The following is an 11,930-nucleotide window of genomic DNA, read 5'->3' as shown; positions in this document are numbered from 1 at the left end:
GCACAGTACATACAGATTACAAATACGGTGCACAGTACACGCAGAGTACATCCGTGCGCGCAACATACGCATACGGGACGCGCAGAGTGGGATATACGGGGAGGACCTTTGTTTTTGTCGGGGGGTTGTGTGTCTCCTAACGGTGGGCGTCTCTTGTCTGCACTCAGGTTTGATGAGCGCGGAAGTGGGTGGGGAGGCGGCTCGGATCGTCGCGATGGCGCTGAGAACGGGCGCCCCCGCGGGGGTCCCGGAGGGGGCAGCTTTGGGGGGCGCGACCCCCCGCGGAACACGCGCTGGTCGGACAGCGGGAGCAGCGGGGGACGCGGCGACGACGACTGGTCGCGCCAGCAGCCTCGCAACGAGCGCATCGAGCAGTACGCACGCTGCACGCAGAGAGAGATGCGCGTGGGCAGAGTAGTGGCTGTGTAGGGGCAGTGGTGACGAGTAGTGGCTGTGTAGGGGCAGTGGTGACGAGTAGTGGCTGTGTGTAGGGGCAGTAGTGACGAGTAGGGGCTGTGTAGTGGCAGTGGTGACGAATAGTGGCTGTGTAGGGGCAGTGGTGACGAGTAGTGGCTGTGTGTAGGGGCAGTGGTGACGAGTAGGGGTTGTGTAGGGGCAGTGGTGACGAGTAGTGGCTGTGTGTAGGGGCAGTGGTGACGAGTAGGGCTGTGTAGGGGCAGTGGTGACGAGTAGGGGCTGTGTAGTGGCAGTGGTGACGAGTAGGGGCTGTGTAGGAGCAGTGGTGACGAGTAGTGGCTGTGTGTAGGGGCAGTGGTGACGAGTAGGGGCTGTGTAGTGGCAGTGGTGACGAGTAGGGGCTGTGTAGTGGCAGTGGTGACGAGTAGTGGCTGTGTAGGAGCAGTGGTGACGAGTAGTGGCTGTGTAGGGGCAGTGGTGAAGAGTAGTGGCTGTGTAGGGGCAGTGGTGACGAGTAGTGGCTGTGTAGGGGCAGTGGTGACGAGTAGGGGCTGTGTAGGGGCAGTGGTGACGAGTAGTGGCTGTGTGTAGGGCATGGGTGAAGAGTAGTGGCTGTGTAGGGGCAGTGGTGACGAGTAGGGGCTGTGTGTAGGTGCAGTGGTGACGAGTAGTGGCTGTGAGTGGCAGTGGTGACGAGTAGGGGCTGGGTAATGCAGTTGGTGACGAGTAGTGGCTGTGTGTAGGTGCAGTGGTGACGAGTAGTGGCGTGTAGTGGCAGTGGTGACGAGTAGTGGCTGTGTAGGGCAGTGGTGACGAGTAGGGGGCTGTGTAGGGGCAGTGGTGACGAGTGTGGCTGTGTAGGGGCAGTGGTGACGATGTAGTGGCTGTGTGTAGGGCAGTGGTGAAGAGTAGTGGCTGTGTAGGGGCAGTGGGGACGAGTAGGGGCTGTGTGTAGGTGCATGTGAACGAGTAGTGGCTGTGGTAGGGGCAGTGGTGACGAGTAGTGGCTGTGTAGTTGGCAGTGGTGACGAGTAGTGGCTGTGTGTAGGTGCAGTGGTGACGAGTAGTGGCTGTGTAAGTGGCAGTGGTGACAAGTAGTGGCTGTGTAGGGGCAGTGGTGACGAGTAGTGGCTGTGTAGGGGCAGTGGTGACGAGTAGGGGCTGTGTAGTGGCAGTGGTGACGAGTAGGGGCTGTGTAGTGGCAGTGGTGACGAGTAGTGGCTGTGTGTAGGGGCAGTGGTGACGAGTCGTGGCTCTGTGCGGTGCGTAGGGAGCTCTTTGCTGGCAGTAACACGGGGATCAACTTTGAGAAGTATGACGAACATCCCTGTGGAGGCGACCGGGCACGACTGCCCCAACCACATTGACACGGTGAGACGACCGGGCCGACTCTACCCCAGCCCCATGCCGACAGCCGCCCCCTCGGCACCATTTGCACCGTGACACCACCATCACCACCATCATCACCGTCACCATTTAAAATGAATGACTACCGTCAGCATCTGGATAGCATTTAAAACTGCATGGCTATCATTCATTTTAAACTATATTCCGGCGATGCTTTGATGGTGCCGATGCTGTCTCGGCGACAGCGAACTTGTCCTGTGAGCCCTCTTCCCTCCCCGAGGTTGACTCGTGATAACGGCACTTGCTTGGTGGTGGGTGACCTTTCTCCTTCTCAATTTCGGACCTTTCTCCTCTTCTGCGTGCCAGTTTGAGGAGGTGGAGATGGGCGAAATCATCATGGGGAACATAGCGCTGACTCGGTACACGCGGCCCACGCCGGTGCAGAAGTACGCTATCCCCATCATCATCGGCAAGCGCGACCTCATGGCCTGCGCGCAGACCGGCTCCGGCAAGACGGCCGCCTTCCTGGTGCCCATCCTGAGCCAGATCTACCTGGAGGGTCCTGGAGAGGCTCTTCTGGCCGCCAAGGTGAGTGTACAGACGATCCAGCCGTACATCTGCAGAGTTTAGTTTTTTTATTGTATCCTGGAGAAATCTGATTAGCCTATGAATGTCTATTTTTTTTACTGATGTCTGTTACCCCCTCCCTGCCCCCCTGCCATTCCGCAAGTCTGGGTGCCATGCTGGCTAGGAAATGTTAACTACCTCGCCCGCCTGGCAAGACAGGTCGTGGGTTCAATCCTGACCCTGATGGCTGCTGTATATTTCGGAGTTTTCTGTCTCTCCCCGTGGTCGCGTGGATTTTTTTCCAGGTCCTCTGGTTTTTCTCTCCACATTTAGAAACGTGTTGTGAGTAATTGGCTGCTGCAATAAACTTCCACATGATGAGCAACTTTGTTGGGCTGTCATCTGTGGCCAGGCCGCTTCTGAAAAAGAGCAATATAGCTCAGTGGGCCTCACCTGGTAAATTAAAAGTAGTTTAGTTGAACTTGTTAATATTTTTATTTTACCAGGTGTAAGGCCCAATGAGCTATATAGTTAATTTTTGATTAGCACAGTTGACGCCTAACAATGCGAAATAATTGCAACATAAGCAACCTGGCCACATGATAGCGTGGAAATTCATAGCAGAAGCCAAATACTTTTGACCTCGTGACATTGACTCTCAGCATCATGAACATACATGGGTTGGCCCCTCCCCTCACTCCCTCCGGAGTGCGGCGCCACGGTTAGCGCCCTGCGCTACGAACCCGGGCGACACGAGTTCGATTCCAGCTCACGGACAACACCAGTGACGGATATCTGAACTGGTCCTGGGCCTCCCCTAGGTCGACTCGGCCTCAAATGAGTACCTGGTGCTGTACGCGTATGAATAAGGTGGGGGGCGTGGTGCTGGCCACCCACCCCCCACCCTCTTGCGCCACCGTGCAGAACTTCTCGGTCGCTGTCGCTCGCCAACGGCGCCCGCTGAGCCTACACGGGGGACCTTTGTCTTTGTGTTGTCGCTGCGCTCAGGACATAGCGAGGTTTGGCGGCGCAAGCAGTACCCGCTGGCCCTCGTGCTGGCGCCCACGCGTGAGCTGGCCTCCCAGATCCACGAGGAGTCGCGCAAGGTACCACCACTACCACCTACCGTCACCTACCACCCCACTCCGCCAACTTACTCCACCACCACCACCTACCCCACCTATCCCCCCGTCACCTGCCCCCTATACTCCCCCTCTACTACCTTCCCCCCACCACCTACACCCTTCTACCACTTATCCCCCGCCCTTTGCTACCTACCCCCTCTGCTACCACCACCTACCCCCCCCTCCATTAGCCCTTGCGTGGTGTACTGTGTGTGTACCATGCGCGGACGTGCGTGGTTTGAGTGCCGCTCCCACCCCTATGTGTACTCTATGCCGTGCGTACTTTGCGTACCGCTTGCGCCCCTACGTGTGGTGTACACTGCGTGTACTTTGCATGTGCTCTGTGCGTGTAGTTTGCGTACCGCTTGCGCCCCTGCGTGTGGTGTACACTGCGTGTACTCTGCATGTGCTCTGTGCGTGTAGTTTGCGTACCGCTCGCGCGTGCGCCCCTGCGTGGTGTACGGCGGCGCGGACATCGGGCAGCAGATCCGCGAGTTGGAGCGCGGCTGCCACCTCCTGGTGGCCACTCCGGGCCGCCTGGTCGACATGATGGAGCGCGGCAAGATCGGCCTCGAGTTCACCAGGTGAGCGCTCAGACACACACACAGACACGCGCACACACGCACACACAGACACGCACACACAGACACGCACACACAGACACGCACACACACACGGGGCACTCCCGCACGCAGCGCACCAGATGTGCGGGGGGTTTGGGGGGCCGGGGCCTCCCATGTGAGGGGTACGCACGGAGAGAGCCATAGGCTCGCTTATCAGAGACCCATAGACTCATCGCACGGAGACCCATAGACTCTTAAGTCTAAGCCTCAATACCTCCATGTTCCCTCTGCATGTGACTGACTGCCTCTCCGCTCTTTCCTCCCACCCGCTCCTCCCCTTCTCCGTGTCCGCCCCCTCCCCCCCAGGTTCCTGGTGCTGGACGAGGCTGACCGCATGCTGGACATGGGCTTTGAGCCCCAGATCCGTAAGATTGTGGAGCAGGACGTGATGCCCGTCAAGGGCGAGCGCCAGACCCTCATGTTCAGCGCCACCTTCCCCCGGGAGATCCAGGTTAGAGATGCACACTGGCTGGCTAATCGGCCGTCTGGCTGGCTGGCTAATCGGCCGCCTGGCTGACTGGTCGTCTGGCTGGCTGGCTGGCTGGCTGGCTGGCCGGCTGGCTGGCTGGCCGGCTGGCTGGCTGGCCGGCTGGCTGGCTGGCCGGCTGGCTGGTTGAACTGACCGACTAACCGGCTGGCTGACCAACTGGCTGACTTACCAACCGTGTCCAGCTGGCTGGTCAACCGTCTGACCGACCGTCTGACCGTGTGGCTGTAGATGCTGGCGCGGGACTTCCTGGAAGATTACATCTTCCTGGCGGTGGGGCGTGTGGGCTCCACGTCGGAGAACATCACCCAGAAGGTGGTGTGGGTGGAGGAGGACGACAAGCGCTCCTTCCTGCTCGACCTGCTCAACGCCGCCGGTGAGGCACGCACACACGCACACACGCACACGTACACACGTACACACGTACACAAGCACACACGTGCACACACGCACACACGCACACACGCACACACGCACACACGCACACACGCACACACGCACACACGCACACACGCACACACGCACACACGCACACACGCACACACGCACACACGCACACACGCACACACGCACACACGCACACACGCACACACGCACACACGCACACACGCACACACGCACACACGCACACACGCACACACGTACACACTTCCCTGACGCTGGTGTTTGTATAGTTACACGTGTGCGTGTATGGGGGTCTTTGTGTATACGTGTGTCTGTATGCATGTGTGCGTGTACAATGTGCGTGTGTAGAGGTGGAGTCCCTGACGCTGGTGTTTGTGGAGACTAAGCGCGGTGCCGACGCGCTGGAGGGCTTCCTCTACAATGAGGGCTACCCCTCGACCAGCATCCACGGGGACCGCTCCCAGCGCGACCGCGAGGAGGCGCTGCACCACTTCCGCTCGGGGAAGTGCCCCATCCTGGTCGCCACCGCCGTGAGACTCGCACTGACACGGGGGGGGGGTGGGTGGGGGGCTTGTGGGGGGAGACGTGCGGGGGGAGGGGGACACGCGCGCAGTGCGGGGATGCACAGAGATTTACAGAGATGGAGACGCACAAAGACGGTCGCTGTATCGCGTGCTTTAGGATGTGTTTCTGCGGCCATCTGGAAAGTCCTTTCTTCCGATATTAGGAAACGACTGGAGCTTGGCACTTTTAATCATCATCTAGATTGACAAACTAATTTCTTTAAAACAGTTTTTTTGCGTTTAGTTCGCTGTCTTTCCCCCGCACCTCCGATTGGCGTGGTTGGCTACCTATGGTGAAAAATAAGTTCAACGTGCATACTTAACAGACACAAGCAGGAATGCACATCAGCCACCATACGCCACCGAGTGGTGGTGAAATGACCCCCCCCCTCTCCGCAGAGATACATAGTCATAGATAGATACTCAACAACAACGGCTGCCATCTGCTACTAGGTGGGGTTGACGTCCCCACGGCGCTTGTGCCAGGCTAGGTGCACCTTAAGGCCCTTCACTGCAAATGTGCAAGGCTCTGCTGACAAGGTCACGGGACAGACCCAGGTGCCATGGGTTGACTGATTGGCACATGCACCACCTGTGCCCCCTACTGTGCCAACTCGCTGCATTTTAGCCACACGTCGCTCCGCTCGTTGTGAGCATCGCTCCTCTGTTGCTAGTCGGCGACTGCCTCCAACTGAGCTAAAACGTTTAAACTAATTTTTATTTGACCAGGTAAGGCCCAATGAGCTCCATAGCTCTCTTTAATAAGCGGACACATGGATGGCTGTGGTGCTGTCCACCCCCCGCCCCATTGTGCGCACTGGTTGCCTTCATAGGCGCTGCTGCTGCTCACAAACAGCACTTTGCCCCTGACCAGCGTTGCGTGAGACTACCCGGGGTCACCTTTGTCTGTGTCTGTAGGTGGCGGCCCGTGGGCTGGACATCTCGAACGTGAAGCACGTCATTAACTTTGACCTGCCCAGCGACATCGAGGAATACGTGCACCGCATCGGCCGCACGGGGCGCGTGGGCAACCTGGGTACGCACACACGCGCACACCTACACACGGGCACGTGTATACACGCCAACTTGCACACACACACGGGCACGTGTATACACGCCAACGTGCACACACATACACGTGTGCCCCGCATCGGGGGCGCGTGGGCAACCTGGGTACGCACACACGCCCACACCTACACACAGGCACGTGTACACACCCCAACTTGCACACTCACACACGTGTGACCCGCATCGGGTGCGCGTGGGCAACCTGGGTTCGCACACGTATGCACACGCACACGAACACGTGCACACGCGCACTTGTACACACGGACACGTGCACACGGTATATGCAGCCGGTCTCGGCTCCAGCGGTGCCACGTGCGGTTCGCTGGAGCCGCAGAGCACCACCCGGCGTGTGCCTCCCCCTCCCCCTCCTCTGGGGTCTCCAATGGAGGAGGAGGGGGTTGTGGCGGGGGCTGGTGAAGCCGCGTGGCATCCCCCTGGTGGCGGAGGGGCGGGAGCCTGCTCAGGGTCACCGAGCGATCGTCTCCACCCACGCACCCACCCCTGTTGTCCATGTGTCTCCCTGCATCTTTTCCCACGTCTCGACCACTCGTACCCCCCCCCACCACCCTGTGTTGTCCACCCTCGTGGTGTCCACCGCTCCCCCCTCTGCATCTCCCCCCCCCCTCCACCCCATGTCATTGTCCAGGCCTGGCGACGTTCTTGTTTTTTTTTCAACATGAACTTCCCGCGTCCCCCCCCCCCCATCTCGTCTCTTCTCACCTCCCCACCCTACGTCTCCCACCTTCCCCTACGTCTCGCGCCGTTTCTAGACTCTTCCCCCCCACCCCCACGTCTTCCCACACCTCCCTCCGTGCCTCACGCCATTTCTCGTCTCTCCCCCACCCCGTCGTTGTCCAGGCCTGGCGACGTCGTTCTTCAACATGAAGAACTCGAGCCTGGCGCGTGACCTCATGGACCTGCTGGTGGAGGCCCACCAGGAGGTCCCCACCTGGCTGGAGGGCGTCGCCTACGGCCAGCAGAGCCGCAGCGGGGCCTGGGGCGGTGGCGGCCGCGGCAAGAGGTGCGTGCGTGGGCACGTGCGTGTATGTGCGCGCTTGTGTTACACCTCTAAGTGCACACAGCCTGACACAAGCGCCATGGTGGCACTTGTTGTTGTTGCTGTGCGACTTTGGCTTTGTGCGTTGGCGGTTAGGGCAGCTGTTGGGCAATCTCCCCAGCGTGGAGCAGCAGCAGCAGTGCACTCCCTCCGCTCTCACCATCTGCCTCATCACTTCACCCCCCCCAGCCACCTACCACTTCTCCACTCTCCCCCCTGCCTCTCTTCCCCCTGCCTCCCCCATGTGTTGTTTCTCGTGGCTGGGTGAGCGTCTCTTTCTGCCATACAGTGCTTAGCCACCTCACTGTCAAATCACAGCCGTCAATCTACATGGACACCGTCATCAGCCAGACCCATAGACTCACACCGAGATCGACTCCCACCGGTTATCTGAACTGGTCCTGGACCTCCCCTAGGTCGTCTCAAATAAGTACCAGTGGCGATGTATAAAAACATCAAAACCATCACCACTCAGGGAGACAAAGGCGGCCAGGCGTGGCGCTGGCCACCCACCCCTCGTGTGCCGTTCTGGCCTCAATAGGTGCTCGCTAACAGCACTTGCCCTAACAGTCTGTTAAGGCTATATGGACGATCTTTAATTTTTATATATATAGGTGGGTTTGTGCTAGTGTGCGTGTATGAGTGTGTGTGCCAGTGTGTGTGTGTGTGTACTAAGGTGCGTGTGGTGTGTGCGTGGCAGGAGCGGTGGCGGAGGGGCGTTTGGCGGCCGTGACTACCGCACCACCCACGGACCCCCCGGCGGTGGGGGGCGCAAGGGCGGCCCCAGCCCCGGCGGGGGGAGCAGCCGCGGAGGCTCAGGTGGGTGTCCCGCTCACGGCCACCAACACCACCAGCACCCAGCGATAGCGGTTATCTGAACCGGTGGTGGTGCGTGTGAAAGTGAGTGAACGTATCCCTGTGTGTGGGGAGCGGTAGTGTAGCGGTGAGCGTGCTGCGCTACGAACCAGGCACCCGAAGTTCGATTCCCACTCGCGGCCAACAACACCAGTGACTATTGTCTGAAGCGATCCTGGGCCTTCGCCCTGGTCGATGAGTGTTTGGTGTGTCGTGTAACCAGCACCAATGGGGACATAAAATTGTCCAGGCGTGGTGCTGGCCACCCACCCACTCGTGTGCTGTGCCGGCCTTTATAGGCGCTGCTCTTAAGGCTACACGGAGGATCTTTGTTTTTGTTGTGTGTGTGTGGGAGCAGTGGTGCAGCGGTTAGCGCTGCATTACGAACCCGGTAGACACTCGCATTCGATTCCCATTCACTGCCACCACCAACGCCGGTGATAGCGATTATCTGAACCGGACCTGGCGGCCTGCCCCTAGGTCGTTTCGGCCGCACGTGGAGTACCTGTGTAGCAAACATCGGCACCGGGGAAGACAAAGACGGCCGGGTGTGCTTCTGGCCACCCACCCACCCCGCTCGTGCGCCGTGCCGGCCTTCGTAGCCATGACGGCACTTGCCCCTCGACACCCCGTAACGGGCTGTGCGCGGGGACCTTTGTGTGTGTGAGCAGGCAGCTTCGGCTTCTCCGATGGAGGGAGCTACAACAGATCCCGTGGTTCCTCGGTCGACTGGTGGGACAACTGAGGAGGGGGACACAGCCACAGCTACAGCCGCGGCAACAGCCCCAGTTACAGCCGCGGCAACGGCTACGGCCGCGGCAACGGCCACCCCTCGGCAACGGCCGCGGCAACGGCCACCCCTCGGCAACAGATATCCCCCAGCAACAGCCGCGGCAACAGCCGCAGGTACCCCCCGCAACAGCTGCAGTAGCAACGACAGCTCCCCCAGGAACAACCACAGCAACAGCTACCCCCAGCAGCGCAACCATGGCAACAGCTCCTACCCCGGCAACAGCTCCTACCCCGGCAACAGCTCCTACCCCGGCAACAGCTACCACAACCACCCTCTCACAAACACCAGAGCACACGGTCAACCACACCGCCCTTCACCCCCAGCCTGGTTCCCATCACCAGCCTGGTTCCCATCACCAGCCTGGCTCTCATTACACATCACCAGCCTGGCTCCCAATCCTCTTCTAATTGCTTGAAAGATGCGGAGCACGGCTCTCCCCGCACTCCCTTCTCCCCCCGCTCCGCGTCGCTTGTCCAGTGCTGAGCGATCACTTTGGCTGGATTTATGACCCCCAACGCACGTACACACATACACGCACGCGCACAAAGACATAGATCCCATCTAAAGCCTTAACAGACCTTTTTGGGGCAAGTGCTGTTAGCGAGCAACCCCCCCCTGGTGTGCCGTGCCCGCCTTCAGTCGGTGCTACTGGCTGGCACGCGCGTACTCGCACGTGATACCATCTGCGGTTGCCCAGTCTTGGGCTCGCCACACTCCGCCCCCTCTACAAACCCCACCACCTCTCCATGCACCTCTACTCCCTCACCACTCGGCCCTATAATCCACACACCAACCTGCCCAAGTCACAACCACCACCACCAGTCTCCACAGTCTTTCTCTAATCTCTCCCGGTCCCCCCCCCTCCCGCATTGACCCCCACCCCCCTCCCGCGCCCGCCACGCTCGCCCCACCGAGCCGCGGCGCCGGCGACACCGTGGGACCAGGAGAGACGTGGCGGTGGCGGGCGCTGGTGGCGGCGGCGGGTGTTTGCCGTCGCCGCCACCGCTGCCACCGCCCGTGGCCATTGCCTGAGACGCGTGACGCCGCTTGTCGTCGAAGGCCCCCCCCTCCCCTCCCCGACTGTAGATTTAACGATGCGTGACGACGACCGTGACGAGGATTCTGAAAAGCGTTACATGGCGCTCCGAAAGCCGGGATCGGTGCTGTGTGAACCCCCCTCAACCACAACCACCCCCAACCACTCCCGACACCCCAGGGTGGCGGGCGGGGGGGGGTGGACGATTCCTGGCACCCAGTGGAGGTGACGACACCTGGGGGGTTGGGAGGGGGGACAACTCCCGGCACACTTTCCGTATTGGCGGATCCACCGCTGGGTGATGAGGAGCGGGGGGAGGCAGTCCTCCGATGGTAGCCATAGGCGGAGCGAAGGTTTTGTGTTAATGAAGGAGAGGGGGGGGGCACTCGACTGCCCTGTCCCCCCTTGCCCCCACCTACCCGCCCCCTCGGCGGTGGTGACGATGACGATGATGATGACGACGATGTTGTTATTGTTTGTTTCTTACGAAGCCGCTTTTATTTACGTGGTCCCCCGCCCCATGTCGTCGCCCTGTTCTCGCTCGTGGTTTTAACTAGAGAAATTCAATAAAGAGACGATCGCTCACTTCCGGCCTCTCTCGCTCGCAACGGTTCAACAACCGCTGCCCGTTCCCCACGAGTGGCGGTGACGTCAACACGGGGCCTGTTGCCAGGCTCGGTACACTTTGAGGCCACGTGACCTGTCGAAGGCTTACCGACAGGTCACGGGACAGACCCAGGTGCCATAGGTTGGCTGACATTACTGGCAGATGCACCGCCTGTGCCCCCTACTGCGCAAACTTTGTGTTTTGGCCACCCGGCGCACTGGTACACACACTCATACACGCACACACTCATTCATACACGCACACACCACACGCACGTTAGTACACACTCATACACACACTCATTACACACACACGAGTACACTCATACATGGCACACCTTGGACAACTGCCCAGCGGCGTCCTTCGCAAGCCTCCACCATCGAGGCCGATCTTGACACTGCTGGTACTCGTCTTCTGCAAGTCCACTCACTCGCATTATCAGAACAGAATTGGAAGAAAAACTGATGGCAGTTGGGCAAAATACGGAGGTGTAGGTGCTTCGTTTGTGGGGCTGGTGGTAAAGCTCCACCTACCTAAATCTTGACTTAAAGCTTTTGTGACTGCAGGAATTCATATTCTTTGGGTCTTTCGGTAAAGTCACGTAGATAGAACAATAATATAAAGGATTTAAAAATAAATAAAAATATCACGACGTTTCGATCACAACACAAGCAATCATCAGGAGAAGGGGGAAGGCTGCCGAGGCAGGCTGTTTTAAAGGTTTGAGAGATTAGCATGTCACAATGTAACAGATTAGCATGTCACAATGTAACAGATTAGCATGTCACAATGTAACAGATTAGCATGTCAATGTTAACGGCGGCTGTGTTAGTGTGAACCTGTTAATGTAAAATCAGTCGAAAATAAGTGCTAACATCGGAATGTCGGATGGAAACCTCACAGCCAGTTCTGACTTAAACTGGCTATGATAATTGGTTCTTTACCCTTCTATCTGGCAACAAAACTGACACCTTTTTGAGG

The 11,930-nt window shown here is 59.1% G+C and overlaps 1 protein-coding gene across 1 annotated transcript; it reads left to right on the top strand.

The window, feature by feature from the left end:
• Window positions 1-2,130: 2,130 nt before the first annotated feature.
• On the top strand, window positions 2,131-10,927 carry LOC133361025 (putative ATP-dependent RNA helicase an3). Its single transcript, XM_061579914.1, has 10 exons — window positions 2,131-2,352; window positions 3,366-3,437; window positions 3,879-4,039; window positions 4,385-4,529; window positions 4,797-4,941; window positions 5,319-5,500; window positions 6,452-6,569; window positions 7,460-7,622; window positions 8,359-8,477; window positions 9,185-10,927. Exons 1-10 carry the CDS (start codon window positions 2,146-2,148, stop codon window positions 9,256-9,258), a joined length of 1,386 nt encoding a protein of 461 aa, XP_061435898.1. The 5' UTR covers window positions 2,131-2,145; the 3' UTR covers window positions 9,259-10,927.
• Window positions 10,928-11,930: the final 1,003 nt, after the last annotated feature.

The sequence above is a fragment of the Lethenteron reissneri genome, chromosome 70 (assembly GCF_015708825.2).
Source record: "Lethenteron reissneri isolate LAM-NWPU_2019-01 chromosome 70, ASM1570882v1, whole genome shotgun sequence".
NCBI lineage: Eukaryota > Metazoa > Chordata > Hyperoartia > Petromyzontiformes > Petromyzontidae > Lethenteron > Lethenteron reissneri.
Note: the sequence above shows the minus strand (reverse complement) of the source record. Positions and strands in the feature narration are given on the sequence as shown.

Bases quoted from the DNA above. Each gene is read 5' to 3' on its own strand.
- LOC133361025 (XM_061579914.1), top strand. From the start codon at position 2,146: ATGGGCGAAATCATCATGGGGAACATAGCGCTGACTCGGTACACGCGG. The intron at 4,530-4,796 runs GTTAGAGATGCA...GTGTGGCTGTAG, and splicing joins CCTTCCCCCGGGAGATCCAG to ATGCTGGCGCGGGACTTCCT. The intron at 4,942-5,318 runs GTGAGGCACGCA...GTGCGTGTGTAG, and splicing joins CGACCTGCTCAACGCCGCCG to AGGTGGAGTCCCTGACGCTG.